The sequence below is a fragment of the Anser cygnoides genome, chromosome 16 (assembly GCF_040182565.1).
Source record: "Anser cygnoides isolate HZ-2024a breed goose chromosome 16, Taihu_goose_T2T_genome, whole genome shotgun sequence".
Lineage (NCBI taxonomy): Eukaryota > Metazoa > Chordata > Aves > Anseriformes > Anatidae > Anser > Anser cygnoides.
The window spans coordinates 10348736-10366972 of NC_089888.1; the positions used below are offsets into that span (position 1 = coordinate 10348736).

Genomic DNA, 18237 nt, shown 5'->3' on the forward strand with positions numbered 1-18237 from the left:
TTGGTCCTGCTGATCTCCATGACTGTCCTTTGATGGGGGCTGTCGGGATCAATATACTCAGGTATTAAAGTCTCAGCAGGTTTCTATGGCTTTGTAAATCCTGGGTATCATTTGCAAATGGGATTTCCACTGAGGCAGGGGAATGTGCCCATGCTGATACAAGAAAATGTGCAACGGAGGGGACAACTAGATCAACTGAATGACGGGCTGATCCCTTCAGCCTTGAGATTTGTTTGGCTTGCTGGAGGGGTTTTAGTGTGAGGCTTGTATGGTTTTGAGCCTTTCAGGTGTCCTTTCCTACAGAGACTGCTGCAATTCCCCACCCTCCCAAGAAAGCCCTGCACATGCCAGTCCCCTTACAGTTTGTAAGGACTGTGAGACACATCTGTCCCAGCAGTGGTGTTACCAGACTGGAAGATACCCGGCATACAGCCTCCTTCATGTTATAGTGTCGCCCTTTCTTTCTGTGCTAGCTTGCCCAATCCTTCCTTGTACGGGTAGTATTAGCCCATGGGTTTTCCAGCAGAAGCCAGCTGAGCCCGTTGTGCACTGATCGCCTCGTTCAGCTGCAGACATGCTGCGCAGGCTGGAGCTCCGTGCCTGGCAGAGGATCTGCAGCAAAGGCAGCTGGTCACCTCATTTTTGTAACAGCGTCTGCTCAGGGCTGTCTTGGGCTGTTTCAGGGCTGTAACACAAACACCTTGCTCATAACCCAGCAGCTCACCCTGAGCTGTAATGCCTCAGCTTTAACTCTGCACCAGCTCACTCTCTGGCCACACTACAGAGGCCCAAAGCATCTGCAAATCCCCCAGGAATTTTGGCTGCGCTCTGTGACAGCTGGGTTTCCGTGTAGTCTGAAGGCACTGCTGGAGGCAGGCCTTTGGGGAGAGCTGTCTCACCCTGGCACAGCAGCAGCTTGAGCACGTTCAGGCTGCAATGACTTAGGCCGCTCGGAGCACCACCACTCCTCACGCACATCTCTGACAGCCCGCTGCCACACAGCCTGGCTGCAGCTGCCCAGTTCCCCAAAAATCAGGTCTCTCGCTGGAAACTGAGCTTGGAGATGTTGGCTGTCTGTCTCACCCTCTTCTTCCTGTGTCCTTCCCCAAGCAGACACATCTCCATCAGAAGCAGCCAACCTCAACACCTCCAACAGCATCGGGGTGAGCGCGCTGTGTGCCATCTGCGGGGACCGCGCTACGGGGAAGCATTACGGGGCTTCCAGCTGTGATGGCTGCAAAGGCTTCTTCAGGAGGAGCGTCCGGAAGAACCACATGTACTCCTGCAGGTAAGGACAGAGGGGGACGAGATGTGTGGCAGAGGCTAAACAGTCCCCAGCAGCAAAGCTCTGTACAGCAAAGCTCTCAGAGCACGGCAGCATGTTCCTTCATCCCCTTCATCCTCCCTGCATCCTCCACCATATTCCCTGACCTCATCCCCTGGCTGGGAAGGGCCAGAGGCACAGAACAGCTCTCCCTCTGGCATTGCCCTCATGGGATCACTGAGGGAGGATCCTGCGAGCTCATACTTTAGGGACCAAACACATGTTCTTTGCAAATGGGTGTTGCCAACCACGGATGTGACCAAAAAGCCAGGTGGTGCTGGTGGGGAAGCCCCATTTCAGGGGCTGAGCACATTGCTGCCCTGTGCTCTGAGTGCAGCACAAACCCCATTCACTCCCTGGGAGCACTTAAGTGGCCTCCCTTCCCTTCTCCATCACGAGGTGGAAGTGTGTCTGCCATCTCCCTGCTGCGCTCTCTGAGCACCTAAAGAGGCAACAAGTTGGGTAACGCGGTGTGCACGTGGCTGCGCGTCCCGTGACGGGATGAGACATGCGCGCCGCTCGTGCACCTCACACACTTCACCTGGTGCTGCTGGCAGGAGGCCCACGGCTCTCCCATGCCACCAGTGGCTGTGACTTGCCTGCTCGCTGCTCTGAGCGACCGAGACCTGGAGTCGCAGTGGAAATTGAGGAATCCTCAGCTCAGCGTGTCTGACTCCCTCAGGATCTTGGAGTGGTCCACTCCTGGTGTCCTGACAGCCACTTGGACAGCGTGAACAGCAACATGACTCTGAAATCTGGGTGACGGAAAGAAGCCCCAGATTTAGCATGTGAAACATATTTTTGCCTGCACCCCAGGGTTATTTAGCCTGGCTGCCCAGGGAGCCCCCTCCACACAGCTCCAGTGAGAAAAGCCCGGGTGCCCCGCTCTTTTGACGCTAGACCTTCTACATAAGTGTTACACAAATGCTTAAAGGGCTGCTTTCAGTCATCCGTTTGAGGAGATCTTGGCTTGGGGCTTCCAGAAGCACAGCAGAAACAAGCCTTTTCAAAAGCTACAGAACTCGGCATGGCTGGGAGCCCTTTCCCAGTTCTGTATGCCTTTGTCTTTGCTTTGCAAGCTCGATCAATCAGCAGCAAATTAGAGCAAATTTGCAAGTGAAATTCCTGCTGCAAATGGCTACCCGGCTTGTGTTGCATACAAGAACCACACATGGGAGATCAGTTTATGTACCCTCACGTGTGATCAATGTGGTAGTACAAGTGTGTAGGGCAGGACCTGGCTGCTTCCCATCTCCTCTCTGAAGCACAGGTGACTGCAGAGCTGTCCAGAGGTCAGGAGCAATCTCCTTGGATCCCACACTACCTTGGGAAGATTCAGGGACTTAAACTCACATCTATCCTTTTTTTAAATTCATAATAAAGGCATTCTTCCTCCCTTCTAACTGGATTCCAGCTTACCATAGAGGTTACCAAGGTGGCTCTGACCCTCCTGGCTCACAATTTGAACTTCCCTGGGGCTTGTTGCTCCATCTCAAGTACCCTCTGCCTCGTGGCCAGCATGTAGAGCAGCAGCCTGAGCTCCTGCGTGTGACTGTCAGATCTAGCTTGTCCTTATTGCTCAGCCAGGGGTAGAGCAGAGGGCTGAGGTGCTCAGTTTTAATCAGTTCAGATTAAAGCAAGCGTGGAAGTGGCACAGACTGGGGCTCCTTTCTCAGGGTGAGCCTCAAGGAATCTGCTCTGAGTGTATCATGGAGCCTGGGGCTCTGCCTTGTCCTGTCACCTCATTTCTGTAACAGGCTCCGTCTTGCTGCTCCTCACACCTCTGTTTCTTCCCAGGTTTAACAGGCAGTGCGTGGTAGACAAAGACAAAAGAAACCAGTGCCGATACTGCAGGCTTAAGAAGTGCTTCCGAGCAGGAATGAAGAAGGAAGGTGGGTCACGGCGTGGCTTCCCCGTGCTGCCCTCAGCAGCGGTCACGCTGTCTGTCTGTCTGTCTGAGGAAGCCCTCGCAGCCAAAGGCCAGTCCCCGCCGGTTCGTGGGCACGCTCGCTCAGCCAGCTTAGCCCTGTCTTCCTTCCATAGTGCTCCCCTCTGCATGGAACCAGGCCTCCATCACTGGGTGTTAGGGGGAGTTTTGTCCCCTCATCATGAGCCCTGCACATGCCCAACCTGCCCTGCTGCCATCTGTACCAGGGCTTTGCAAGCAGCTCTCATCCCAACAGTCAATTAAGCTTCCAAGCAAAGCACAGGGACCCTGTGTGCTCCTGAATTCAATTTCAGAGGCCCTTTTCAGGGGTCAGCATAGACAGCCAGGAGGGTGCCACAGGGCCATGCCCATGGCACCCGTGGCTCTTTAGCGCACTCTCACACTGACACACACATCACCTCTGCTCCCACATCTGAGCGACCTGGGAACGCTTCTTAACACCAGTGAGATGCAGGAACTTCAAAGAAGGCCTGGACAATTCGGAAACACTTTGGGAACGTTGCTGTCAGTGCTAGTGCCTAGTCACCATCAGATCCACAGCGGGACAGGTGCCTCCAGCAAAGGGTGCAGCTATCATTTTGCCCCTTTGTTTCCTCATGTGCCTGTAGGTTCTTGTTGGCCCTCTGTAGACAGCTGAGTTTTATCTGATACATCAGCCATGGCAGGAAGGACCCAGAGCAAGGTGGAGCATTTCAACTATACCTCTACTCAAAATGAGTTAAGGCATCCGCCTGCCTGCATGGCCCAGGAGCACCCCACAGACTTGCCTGCATCTCTGTCTCTGCAGTCCTTCTGGGTCCCCTGCCCCAGCCACGGCGGGGCAGGATTCACCCCCTGCTCAGCCCTGCTCGCTTCTCAGAAGCACTCACAGCAGCGAGGGCACCTGGGGCTGCCGGTGGTCCCGCTGGTGACCCTGCTGGTGGAGGCACCAAGGCCCTGCCCCGGGAACACTGGTCTGTGGGAAGTTCTCCGAGCAGGAACATTTCACCCCCGTTAAAGCGGATGAGGTGTTGCAAGGAACGGGGCTTGACTTTTCCTGAAGAACATAGGAATCCTCCTCTCCCCGCAGAGCCCGCTCATCCTGTGCCCAGAGCTCTGCTGCTGTCTGTTAATATTCAATAGAAGTTACATTAGGTGCATGACCAGCTAATACTGAGCAAACATTTGGAAAACATCATGGCGTGACTGAACTCGGGGGCCTGCTACTGATAACAAGCGGCATAACCTTGAGAGCTCCTATTTACAGCCGCTGACTGCAGGGCTTTGCTTCTGGCCCAGCCTCATTATTGCTTTTTATCAGGCGGATTTATACATTGAGAACGTATCAATCCAGAGAGCCAAGAGCCTAAGGCAGAGACTGTTCTGTTTCCCCTGCCGTCGATCAATACCTTATTTGAGCAGATGGCTTTGGGTGACTGGCTTGGCCGTGGTGAGTTATGGCCAGCCCACGGCCTCGGAGCAGACAGAGAGGCAAATTCTCCTCCTCAGCATTCCTGCTGCTGCTCCGGCTGCTGCTGCCGCTCAGACTTGGAGCTCAGGTCCTGCTCAAGAGCAGACCAAGCAGGGAGGCATGCCGGGGTGATACCTGTCCTGGGACTCTCTTTGTGTTAAGGTATGAGAGCATTGTTGCTCTGGATAGATACAAAGGAGCTGTTTTACATTTTCTTCCTTATCGTAGCTGAGAGAGAGGTTCGCAAACTGCACCTACCCAGTGCAGGAGCTTCCCAAATGCAGCTCACAGAAGTCGCATGGACAGACAAAATAGCCGTGCAGGTACTCAACTGCTCAATTTCGCACGTATGGGGGCTCCGTGTATGAGCATGGCCACAGTCTCAGAGATTCCTCTAAGAGACTGATCCTATATCTTGAAATCAAAAACCTGAGAGCCAGATCCTTTGAAATGAAACTCTCCCGTTGAACTCTGCAGGTTTCGAACCAAGTCCTTGAGCTCTGAAACACCCCAGTCTCAGGAAAGCCTAACAAAGGCAACGCGAAACAGAATGACTAAATGTAGTCAGCTCTCGCAGGCATCACATCACAACCCAGAGACAGCTGCACCCTGCCCTGCCAGGCTGGGAAGCTGGGAAACTGCAGCTCAGGAAGCAGTCCAAAGCACTGCGAAAGGCAATGCCAAAATACTGTGATAGTTTTTGCTGTGCATTTCCATGAACAACCTGCAGCTGTGCCAAAATACTCTCTTGCAGCTGTACAAAACGAACGGGACCGAATCAGCACCCGGAGATCAAGTTATGAAGACAGCAGCTTGCCCTCCATCAATGTCTTACTGCAGGCAGAAGTCCTGGCACAGCAGGTACCTCTTCTTTCTTCTCTGGCAAATTCACAAGCACCAGGCACTATCTGGCCACTAGGGCCTGGTGAGTATTTAATAGCTGAGTCCTCAAATCCCTGCCTCTTTTCTAAGCAACTTATCTGCCAACTCAGCGCTGGTTTTTCAAGGCATTTGTTACCTGAAACCTTCCCCTTAATGGTCCTTGGTCTGGAGCTGCGCTGTAATAATAGGCAATGTGGGGCACACGCAGGCTGGAGAGCCTGCTGGAAGAAAACAGGGGAAAGTCATTGCAATCCAGCAATCCAAATTGCTGCAGCAGTCTCTGCCAGCTGAGGGGCTGGCCTTGCACAGGCAGTTTCCTTTCCCCGATGCCTGTTAGGAACTCCTGGTTTCTAGCTTCCTGCACAGTTTCACAAGGAATCGGTTTCGTGCTTTTTTATGCAGATATTCTTTCCAGTGTTTGCTTGAAATTCCTCATTGCCACAAACATGCTGCCAAAACTTATTTCCTAGAGCGTTCACTGAAAAGAGGACTCCAGTTTAAAAGTCTGCACACAGTGTATGTCAAATTGGCTTTGTGTGGGAGGACACAGGACAGGACATGAGTTCACAGGCCATGGCGAGGGCAGGGCTGTGGCTGGAGGCAGGAGCAGCCAACCTTTGTGCGAGCTGAGGAGAGCAGCACTCCTTGTCCTCCTGAAAACAAAGATGGGTTCAAATTGGTGGCCCATGTTCTTCCTTGCTCCAAGGCTCATGTTGCCCTCAGACTGACCAGGGAGATGCCCCAGGACAGGACACGCCGCGCTCTGGGCTCCGGGCTCAGGCTGTAAGGTCCTTCTCCTTGAAGAGGGGATGTCAGAAGGGCTAAGGGCCAAGCCTTGACAGCAGCAGTGTAGCCACTGTCATCCCATGTCTCACTTTGTCCTACACAGGTCCTAATGTATTTATATACCCTCCAAAAATAACATTGGTGCTGCTCCTGGAGAGGTGAGATAACGGGATCTCAAGTCACCAGACCTACAAGGGCATTTCTGGGCCCTGCAGTGACATGACATGTAAGGCTTGAGTGGGGTCTGCTGATAAAACTACAGCCATTGACAAATCCAGGGGAGCTGTTGCTCTCCCACAGAGCACAGACAGACTCATTAAACAAGGCAGGCTCCGGCACACTAATTGGTAACTTTTATGTTCCTAGTAATTAGAACAAGATACTGCTGAGGAGCTGTTTTCTCCAAGATCTTGGGTCACTCATTCAGAGGTCTTTATTTATTTGCTAAGCCTTCCGGGGCTCTCTGATTAGGGTAATACGTGGTGAGATTTTTACAATCTTATTTATTCAATAATAGCTCTAGAGCTGGAGAGCTTCCAGGTAATGCAACCTGAAAAAAAAAATAAATGCAGATGGCATTTGAACTCCATTTCCTTAGGGAGGCTGGCAGGGTCCAAGCTGAAAATGCTGGCAGGAACAGGACAGGAAGAGCTGATGTTGTACATGAGCGGACAGGGCAGGCAGAGGGCAGTGACGGGGTTGAGTTAATTGCTTACAGAAGCATGAGGATAAAGTAGTGACTAAGGGCAAATTTTCAGATGAGCTGGGTGAGCAGCTATGCATGAGAACCAGGCAGGAGGCTGGGTGCCTGGTTTGGGGGAGATGTTCTTTCTCTGGGTGAAGGGACTTGCAGAGTTGTCAGGCTTCTCCTTTACATATGAAATGGCCCCATTTGCCTCTGCAATCCCAAATAATTCTCCACGAAGAAAAGGGATCTGCGTTGTGGGCATGTTTGCACATGTGTAGTTTTGCAAAAAAAGGCTTAAATTCATGTGGGGGGGGGTTAGAGGGACACCAAGAGGGAAAGGCTGACTGCTACATGAGCCCCTTCATTCCCTCTTGGATCTTGACTGAGCACATTTGTTCAGTGGGAGGAAGATCTTGGCTTTGGAAGCATTCGTACTGTAATTCTACTGAATTCTACTGAATTCGGACTATTCAAGGCATGACAGTTTACCAAGATGATCCACGGTCCCAGCTTTGCAACATTTCTTATTCACAGATCCCTAAATTGACCTCAATTTGAAGTGAACTGTGCTGCATATTCTGGAGGCTGGATGTTCAGCAGAAAAAAGTAATCATCTCACCTCTGGAGTCTGCATCAACACACAACCCTGAGCCTCCCAGGCCTGGGATTTTCCTGTCTGCGTTCCCTCGGCGGCACCGAAAGCTGAAGGATCCTTTCTTTCCTTCCAGATATCATCCCCGGTTCCCGTGATGAACGGAGACATCCGAGGGAAGAAGATCGCCAACATCGCTGACGTCTGCGAGTCCATGAAGCAGCAGCTGCTGGTGCTGGTGGAGTGGGCCAAGTACATCCCCGCCTTCTGCGAGCTGCCCCTGGACGACCAGGTGAGTGCCCGCGGCCACCCGCCTCGCTCTGCCCCGACGAAGGCGGCTGGGAAACGAATGAGAGCCGAGACCTTCAAAGAAAATGCGCATTGTTCGCTCCGTTATCGGGCTGCTGCGGCTGATTGGGAGCCGCGTACATACAATGCCCGCGCAGGGCATTTGCATGCGCAACTGATCAGTCGATGAGCACAGGCGTGGTAACAGTGAGCTGAAATTAGGCACACAATCAGGCGAGCATTTTGTATGGATCTATCAGTCGATTATTGATTGATTATAGTTTATGCAGCACTTTGAAAAACCTGAAGTGCTATACAAATGCTCAGGGTAATCAGAATTAGCAGGAATTCTCACCTAAAGCCTGCTCAAGACTTAAAAACAAATCTACCTATCTTTCTTTCTGTTTCTTGCCTGAGGATATGTTGGTATTCATTCTCCTAGCATGAAGTTATTGAAACTAAACACTATTTTGCTCCCAAGGCAATAAGAAAATCTCTCTTCAGAGCTAAAAAGCAGGAATATATTTACACTTAACACAAATAACTAAAATGATATTTATGGATTTCCTAACCAAGATAAGCACCGTGCGTTTGAATTCCTCTGTAAAACTGTACTGCAAGATCTCACGCTGCATCAAAGAGACACAAAGAGCTATCTTCAGCTAAGTCTAAATTTCAGACCAGATGTCACAGGACATGATGTGCGTCCTGGCTCGAACAGTATGTGAGGATGGTGGGGGAGCTCCAGTGGGAAGGGACACTTCTGGCAGCGGCCAGCACAGCTCCTGTCACTTGTAGGAAGGCATTTCCAATATAGCTACGGTTCAGTCACAAAACCAGCCTAGGTCCTCTTCATCTAGGATTAGTCTCCAGCCCAGTTCCAGAGAGTATCCAGCTGATGAAACTCCCCCCCCGATGCTAAAACTGAGGTCTTCAGTAAAAATTCAGCAGCCCAGAGCTCCAGGGAATCTAATGATTTTTTAAAGCACAGTTAATTCCATTATTTTTGTCTGTTGTGTGAAAGTGCTAAATTGTTTAAAATGATAGTCTGCTAAACTCCTAAGGCAAATACAACAGAAAAATTATGAAAAACAAAATGGAATCCAACAGCAAATGACATTTACACAGCAAACAGGCTGCAGCCCAGCGGAGGCTTGGGGCAGCTCGGCATAACCCCTTCTGCCATTTGGAACAGAGGCAGTAAACCCAGTTAACAACTCTGCAAACTACAGCAATTTCTACCTGAGCTCATTTTACAATTGCAGGGCTGTCAAACCTTTCAGAAGATGAAAACAAAACCTCTAGAAGAGACTGTCTGAACGCTGCCTTCCCAGAGGGGAAAGGCCACGCGTGGAACACGCCACAGAAAGAGGTCTGTTACGACTTCCATGAGCAGCTCCCCCGTGATGAGCAGTTCCCGATCTGTCCCAAAGGGCTTGAAAGGAAAGACTGTGCTGCATTAAGCCTAACCAGTTAATGACATGCGTGCTTTCGAGGGACAGTGTGAGAACAGAGACAGCAAATACTCAGGGGAGTGCAGGAAGAAGGACAGACATGCCAGGGAGCAGGAATGAACAAAAATACACATGAGCTGATTGCCCAAGGGGCATGAGAGCTGGTCAAGACATGTCCGGTGGGAACATGTAATGTTGGGAAACGCTGTGACGCTGCCATTAAAATGCTGCCTGAGAATGAATCATCTCTGCCAGCATATTTATAGGAAAGGTCACACCCAACTCATTTTTCCTCTGCACCAAAATGTCAGAGTACTGGGTTTGGTGGGGCAAACCATTCCATATCAAAGTTAAAGTTCTACTTTGTGGTGTTACAACTTTTATATTTATCGTTAAAGTTCTACTTCATGGTGTTACAACTTTTATATTTATCCTAGTTGACAATGGAACGATGTGTCTGAGGGTGATCACTGCAAGAACAAAGAACAGTTAAGATGTTTTTGCTTTGCTGAAGTAGTTTAGTTTAACTTTAAAGTAAATTGTATGGACACAAAAATGGTGCTTCCAACCTGAGCTTTTCTTGAATTTGTATTAGGCAGGAAATTTCCACATGAGGGGTTTGTTCCCCACTGGGACTTGCAGTCTTTCCAACCTTCTCAAATTTTCAGCAGATGGGAAAGCTCAGCTTTGTGCAGCTCTGCTAATTACGAGCAGCTCAGTTAGCACACCCACCCATGTTTGGATAGCGATAGAGAGAGGCTAGATTTTGGCATACAGATAAAGGTTCCCCAACATCATGTGTGCATAGCCTTTTTGCAAGGACCTCCACTCTGTTTATTTTGCATAACTCTTTTACACCCCCTAGAAAAAAGAAAAAAAAAAAAAACATCTCTCAGACATCAGCATCTTTTTTAATCAGCACTTTCTTCCATAGGTGACACACTTTCCTGACATTTCTGGTAGGGTAGGACTTTGCTTGGCTTTGTCGGATGCTGAGAGATAACACACTGGAAAAGGGGACCATTCCCATCAGGACAAACTTTTCAGAATCTCTCCTTTAATGTTTAATGATTGTTTTCTTCAGCAGAGTTTCCTGGCTGGATATTAAGGAGCCTCCACGTCAGGCTGTCCAATTGTTAACTTCTGTTTCTGCCTAAATCTCTGAAATTTTTAACCGAAGGAGGGCAAAAGATTCAGAACATTCTCAGGAGCCAATGAAGGGTGTAAAATGAAACACTTCAATCATTAACGCCAAGGCAGAAAAACATCCCTTTGGCTTCCCTGGCCCAAACGCCCACTGCTGCGGAGGGAACAAATGACCAGAGGGTGACCCCCCCCAGCCAGTGGACGTGGGTCCCTGTGGGCACTGCCCAGAGACACAGCAGCCATCCTCCTTGGTCCTGCGAGAGACAGCAAAAGCCTCATCTCCCCTCACACAGGCACCTCGGGGAGACTCATTCCTGGGCCTCCGACACCAGGTCACTGAGTGCAGCAGGGAGCTTTCAGCGAGGTGCACGATGCACGTGGGCTGGGTTACAGGAATCCCCCCGTGCTGCCCCGGTAGGGCCCTGCAGCCCCATCCCACCCCGCGACCAGGCTGCTCTGCAGTCTCTCCACTGCCTTCCTCCACGGCGCTCACGGTTTCGCCCAGTCTCTCCTGAGATGGAGCCTTATGTTCCTAAGCACTCACTCACTTTCCCCTCCCACACATCTAGCCAGAGGAAGGGCAGCTCTCCCCACCTCTAATATCACGCTGGGTGCAGAGCACTGGATCGTGCCTCTCCCCACGTCCCAGGCCGGAGCTGGAGCATCACCCCTGGTTCTGCACTTGGCAGGAGCTGCCTTGGCTGTAAACTGCCCACTGTGAACACGTGCCGCTGCTGGCACACGGTCCTGGGACACTCTAGCAGGGTCTTCCTCATGACATGTGCCACGAATAGAGGATGCTTCAGGTGCTGTCTACTATCTACTGGTTCTGCTGGATTTAGAGCTCTTTATTCACAGAAGCAAACCATTTTTGGCCTTTTCCTCTGACTGTGAGTAGAGAGAGGCTCTCGCTCCTCATTCTTGAGCGTAACACAGATTCTGGGCTTCCTCTGCTGCTTACATGAAATCACAGCCTTGTGTGTCTGTCTGTGCGCCACCCAAGTAACTTGTTCCTACCCTTGCAGGTGGCACTGCTGCGAGCACATGCAGGCGAACATCTGTTACTGGGAGTTGCCAAGAGGTCCATGGTGTTCAAGGATGTCTTGCTGCTAGGTAAAGAGTGCACTTCTGCTCCCTGCCGATCTGCTTCTGCTAAGCTTCCCAGCCGGGATAAAGGAGTGTGTGGTTCAGTGTTTGCAGGACACCCTTTTTGCAGGTGCTTGAGCTTTTAAGGAGCCCAGCACAACCTTTGGGTACAGCCAGGCCTGACACACATTCACACCCAGGCCATGGCACGTTGCTGTGGCATAGGTGGGTGACAATGAACATCCCCACTGCCCCCTCAGGTCAGTGTAAGCAGGTTGTGGTGTGATTGAGGAAGAAGATCTTGCTCCTCAAATCAGCTTCTCCTTGCTTGAGTGACTCCTAAGGGAGGAGAGGCTGCTCTGGCAGCAAAGATCAGCATTTCTGGTGGGCCATGCTAGGGAAAGGGCAGAAGCAGGAAATTCTTAAGGCTTCCATCCCAAAATTATCTCAACATTGGTTACTTGGGTTTTGAACTCCTTGCCACCCTTCTGATGTCTTGGGCAATGACGAGGTGATGGTCTCTGTGCTGCTTGTCCAAAGGAAACGACCATATCATCCCACGGAACTGCCCCGAACTGGTGGAGGTCAGCCGCGTGGCCATCCGCATCCTGGACGAGCTGGTCCTCCCCTTCCAGGAGCTGCAGATAGATGATAATGAATACGCCTGCTTGAAAGCCATCATCTTCTTTGACCCAGGTATGCTCCAGCTTGCAGCAGGCAAGGCTCATCGTCAAAGGGAACTAGTTGGTGTTATGCCAACTAATACTAGTTGTGAGCTGTGGAAGTGCCACCTGGTGTCCTCTTGGGGCCAAACTGTTCATAGAGGGAGGGGTGAAGTCAGCCTAAGAAGAAAAACAATGTCCACTGCCACAGACAGTAGAGAATCAGAGACAGCTCACCTCAGCCTGTGCCCAGAATTCATGTTATTACTGAAGGACAGTTCCTAGGGAAGCAGCCTGGACAGTTTGCTCTGTGGGTTGTTTCAGATGCCAAAGGACTGAGTGACCCCTCCAAGATCAAGCGGATGCGGTACCAGGTGCAGGTCAGCCTGGAGGACTACATCAATGACAGGCAGTACGACTCACGGGGCCGCTTCGGGGAGCTGCTGCTGCTGCTGCCCGTGCTGCAGAGCATCACCTGGCAGATGATAGAGCAGATCCAGTTTGTCAAGCTCTTCGGCATGGCTAAGATTGACAACCTGCTGCAGGAGATGCTGCTGGGAGGTGAGTGTTTGAGGGTCCTGCAAGAGGCCTTCCAGTGCCCCCTGATCACCATTCCCTTGGGAACCCTCACAGCCATCATTCTCCATCTGAAAAAGGTGGAGATCCATCCCGTCTGCAGGTCAGCCCTTTGACATGCATGCAATCTTATCCTCCTGGCGTTTGCAGTGATAACACAGAGTACTCCGTTTCTATTCACCTAAAGAGATGCTTTACCTGTGCAACTACTTACAGAGAGGAATCCCCAACCCTCTGCACATAGACTAGTTTCACAGTGCAACCCCCAGACTCCTACCAGCCAGCTGTTTCGCTAATCCTCCTCTGTCAGAAGGGAGTCGTCAAAACTAAAGGGTCTGAAAGATCAGCTTGAAAGTGCATCCCGTATTTTCTACTGGAAGCATCCAATGGGAAAAAAAATGAAAAAGACAAACACAGAGAGAGAGAAGTTGCCACTGTGGTATTTTTTACCACAGAAACGTGTCTCAAGAGGAGAGGAACGTAACCCTATATAAAAGTAAATGCAGGCAGCAGGCAGGGTTACTGAGCCCAAGGCATCCGTGGAGAAAGATGTGTGCTCTGATCACACAGGTACAAGCTGATCGTGCACAACTGCTGGGGAGGCCTGGGCATTTTGGTGCAGTGCGTTTCCGCCCATCTGAGATGTCTCTGTTGCTGTAGTGGCAGCTAATGTGATATGCACGTTTGTAGGTTCATCAAGTGAAACGCCGCATGCTCACCACCCCCTGCACCCTCACCTGATCCAGGAGAACCTGGGAACAAACGTCATTGTGGCCAACACAATGCCTCCTCAGATGCACAATGGGCAGATGTGTGAGTATCGCCAGAGGGAGGGGAGCCCCCGGGAAAAACTGAGAGCTTTCCAGTGTGTGGAGGTAGTTTCTACCTTGCAAGGAAATTTCGATGCAAGACAGTCTCTGATAAAAGTCTGCGACAGAATGCAGAAAGGAGGGAAAGACAAACAGAGAAGTGGATTAGATCAGAGTAGGATAGACTGATTCAACAAGATGTTCCCTGGCAGACTGTAATTTTTACATAGCCCTTTAAATAAAGAGATGAATGATCCCACCCAGTGCTTGCTGAGATCAGTGGAAAGGCTCCCCTTGCCTTGAATGGTCCAAACACACCTCACTTCGCCCTCTGCAAAAACACAGGAGAATCTGATCCAACACAAAAGGTTACCACATGGGAATTTGGGCTGAAACAACCTCAGCTGACCAAAAATTGTGGCCAGTACAGGCTGAAAGACCAGTAGCTCCCCTCATTCAATGTCCATTACTGTGGCTCTCCCAGGGCATCTAACCAGGCCCCAATGTCAGAGCTGCCCTGCAGCCAACACACCGGCCATTAGGGGCTATCGTTTTGCTACGGAGCCTTTGTCTGGCTTCCACCTGAACCTAGCTCGGACAGGGGATAGATCCCATTGCCATCAGGTCCATGTGGCCCTCTCCTAATTTTGTGTCTCTCTCTGTAGCAACTCCAGAAACTCCCCAGCCGTCTCCACCCGCGGGCTCAGGGCCAGAGCAGTACAAGCTGCTGCCCGGAGCCATCGCAACCGTGGCGAAACAGCCCAGCTCCATCCCACAGCCTGCCATCACAAAACAGGAGGTCATCTAGCAAGCTGCAGACCAGCTGGCCTCGTTTAGAAGACCGTGTGGGAGAAAAGCCCAAGCTGACTCTGTCACTGTGAAAAGAGAAGCCATCCAGAAGTCCTCGGGCACAAACACACGGACTTGCTTATTGGACTAGTCCACCACTACCAAAGCTGTCTTCCTGCAGCTACGGGCAGCGCGTGCCACGGAGAGCCTCGAGTCACAGAACTAAGGTTGAAGCCTTACTGAAACCCTCATTCCTCGTAAGAAGGGCCAGATTTCTGTCTGCCTCCATCGGGAGGTTTGCAGGGACTGGCTGGGGACCGTGCAGCTGGCTGTTCCCCCATTGCTGCCTCTCTGCGTCGGCTCAGCATACACCAGATCCTGCGAACAAGCGATTCTCCAAACTAAGACACTGTGCTGTGCAGAAGGAGGGCTTCCACCTGCAGCCATGCCAGCTCCCCAGACAGCCCCCGTCCTGCCAGACTTTTCAGAGGTGGAAGCTCCCCCAGGAGCATCGCTGCAGGTGAAGCACACTGGGATTTTCCCAGGCAGCGCTGAGAGAACGGCCCCTCAGCCTCAGCTCACCCCAGATCTTCCCATGGTCACCCTTCAGCAAACTAAGCCCCCAGCCAGGTCTACCAAACCTTTTCAGCTTATACAGGCACAAAATCTGGCCCACTGGGATTTTCCACCATTGGTATCTTGCTGTATTTGAGGGGTTTTGCTATTTCCATGCCATGGCTGCTTTCCCACCACAGGGCTCAGAGAGGCAGCCAGGTCATTCCTTGACACCGCTGCCTCCTCGCCACCCAGCCTGGGAAGTTAGGGGACTGTGGGATTCAGGGGATTCATAGGATGGGGCCACCCCAGCACAGGCTGTGAGGGTGAGAAGAGCCTGGGCCTCAGAGATAGGACCAAGGTCTCGGGCTGCCAAAATACCAGGAGTGTTGTAACCCAGGAGTTCAGCTCAGACCCTTAGCTTTAACGCTAAGACATGCCATCTGATCTACGTGTCCAGTTCAGTGACACTCCCTCCGCTTAGAGTGAGTGGCTGATAACAGATTTATAGGGCTTCACAATGCGATAAGAACTCATTATGGCTCCTCCAGACCTCAGCGGGTTTGAGAGCAGAGCCTCAAAACATAGTGCTTCGAGTCCCGCAGCGAAGACCGACTGAGGTCAGGGAAAGGCCCTGTCTCACCAGAGCCCCTCGGTCTGCCCCAGCCTGCACTGCTCCTTCCCTAGCGCCCGTTTCCCTGTGCCTGCCTATTTCTTTTACCCTCTGAGGCCTGCCAGGGCCGAAACCACGCAGGTTTGACCTTTGGTTTACAGCTGAAATCAGGCAAGGAGCCCTCCCGTTGCCTCTGCCGGCACGGCCTCCAGGCCTCTCCTCAGGTTCAGTTTTGGCAGCACCACAGCGGGGGTGCCGAGAAACCCCGGAACGAATGTTTTTTGTGAGAGAAGGCCGACAGCAGATGCACAGCGTCTGTGCCCTGGAAAATCCAGCAGGAAGGAGAATGATCCTGGTTTAGCACCGGGGCAACAGCGGCTCTAACTAACCACAGACTGCGTTCCTGCGGGCCCTGGCCCTGTGGGGTGATGTGGGTCCTGGCCCTGTGGGGACACGTAGCTGGTGGAATTGCAGCTAAAATGGGGCCTGGGAGAGGTCCCCAGAGGGGACGAATCTGAGCCAGCAAACCAGAGGAGCTGCAGATCTGTCCCGTGATCGCCAGCGCAAACGTGAAACACCTCGCCTTGCGCCGACGGCGTCAGAAGTGTTGTATCGTCTCTCAGAGCTGGTGGCATTATACCGAGTAATTTATTGCAATGATGAATCCAATCATTTTCTGTAAATTATTTTGTAAATCACATTGATTATTTATAATTGGGAGATTAAATGCAAAAAAAAAAAAAAAAGTAATAACCAGGCTGTCTTTTCCAACTGCAGCAACCTTTCTTCCCGTATGTAGAGATACTCTGTGGGGAATCATTGTGGTCCATTTGCACCGAGCATTCCTCGATACTGTACATTAATTTTTGCTGGTTACTGCCTTCCAATGGAAACAGAGGAATATTTCTTCACTAGAGTTTGTATTCATTAAAAAAAAAAAAAAAGAAATAAATGCCAAAATATTTTCTAACTTTTCCCAGACAGATGGATTTCTTTCTTCTGGGAAGATTTATTCTAAATTCAGGAGCTCACCTCCCTGTTGGTCTGAGCACAAAGCATATGTGTATTGAGGAAAAAACTAAAAAACAAGTGTTTGATGTCACTGCCAGCTGTCACTATTTCATGGGGAGCCTAATGTTAGCTGGTGTCTGTCCTTGAAGCCATGTATGCTGGAATCATAAGGTTGAATGACAACCCCAATTTTCATTTAAAAAAAAAAACACACAAAGAATAAATATTTACTTCCATGATTCCAAAGAGCTTAAAAATTTCAATTAACCACACTCTGAGTGCCAAGCAATGGAAGCTAAAATATGTTATTAGCATTTTGAACCCATTCATTTCTAAGTCCCTCTTGTATTTTAAGGGACATTTTTGAGCACTTTGGGCCAATGATTCTGCTTTGGTTCACATGCAGCCAACCTACAGCTGACAGCAGGTGCAGTCAAAGGCAGAGTGAGCCTATAGGGCACAATAAGACAATAAAGTGAAAGTCAGCTTGTCACCGGTTGTAAAGGTGAAGAAATGCACTGACAATTAGAGAAGACTCTTAATGACCTGCTCTGATCACGGGAGCCTGCTCTCAGCTGCAGCATTCCTGGCAAGATAACAGGAAGAGAGGAGAGAGGTCTAGATTGCTATAAGGATTCGGTATCTGGGGAGGAACAACATCTAGCATTTTCAGCGCTGACCCACGGGAGATGCCCTTCATGTCCCCCCACCTCCTGCCCCTAACGTGAAGTGAGGAGGACGGTCCCACCCCAGGTAGGAGGGCTTGAGGGGCAGCCTGGTTTTCCAGCCTGCTACTTACATCACGAGCCTCCTTGCACATCCAGTGACCTTCCAGTGACAGTCACGTTGGAGAAAACTGTCAGCAGGTCTGAGATGCAGCTATGTTTGAGGACTGTGTGGAGACAGCACTTAGATTTTGCTTTCACTCTGACACCAAGGGCCCAGAATAGGGCAGGCCTCGAACAACACACCCCAGCACCTGCGCACCCTTCCCTAGCTGATGATCCAGAACCCCAATGCCATTGCTAGACACGTTATATCAGCCCAAACACAGTGGCTGAGTGATTAATCAAGAAAAGGAAAAGGAGTTAGTTCCTTGCCTTTAATGTGGAATAAAAACCAGGACTGCTCTGTCTGCCACAGCAACCCTGTGACCCACAGTTGGTTTCACCTGCATATATGCCCTAATAGCTCTGCATATGCAGTATCAAATCTTTGAAGCAATAAATTCTCCTGGATTCCTTCCCGTGAACTGTTCTATCAAGGTTGCCCTTTACCTGGTTAATCTTAAATCAGTGCAGTCCCTACAAGAGTTTTCTCATTGCTGGATTCAGCTCCCTTGGAAAAAAACCCACAACCAGCCCCAGAGACAACCTTGTCCTTAAGCGGCATCCTCAGTCACAGCCCTCACCTCTTCTGTCACTCCAGCCTGGAATCACACTGAGACACTGCTCGTGTCATGTATGGGCTGTGTTTTATCGTCCTGGGCTCCCTGGAGCCTGCAGGCAATGTCCCATGACACAGGGGATGGCTTCTGTAAGGACAACTAGTATTGACTTTTAAGACAACTTCCTTTCA

At 50.8% G+C, this 18237-nt stretch overlaps 1 protein-coding gene across 3 annotated transcripts in view; it reads left to right on the forward strand.

Moving 5' to 3' along the window:
• The window catches only part of HNF4A (hepatocyte nuclear factor 4 alpha), a 35514-nt gene extending 19120 nt beyond the window's left edge, over positions 1–16394 (forward strand). For 2 of the 3 annotated variants that reach the window (XM_048072521.2, XM_048072520.2), the window contains exons 2-10: positions 1114–1288; positions 3122–3216; positions 5477–5583; positions 7807–7962; positions 11584–11671; positions 12185–12340; positions 12631–12867; positions 13573–13695; positions 14357–16394. In XM_048072521.2, the coding sequence (XP_047928478.1) occupies positions 1114–1288; positions 3122–3216; positions 5477–5583; positions 7807–7962; positions 11584–11671; positions 12185–12340; positions 12631–12867; positions 13573–13695; positions 14357–14499 (1280 nt within the window). In that variant the 3' untranslated portion in view covers positions 14500–16394. Of the gene's footprint in view, positions 1–1110; positions 1289–3121; positions 3217–5476; positions 5584–7806; positions 7963–11583; positions 11672–12184; positions 12341–12630; positions 12868–13572; positions 13696–14356 lie in introns of all 3 variants that reach the window. The other variant, XM_048072519.2, reaches the window with a different exon arrangement.
• The last annotated feature ends 1843 nt before the right edge of the window (positions 16395–18237 follow it).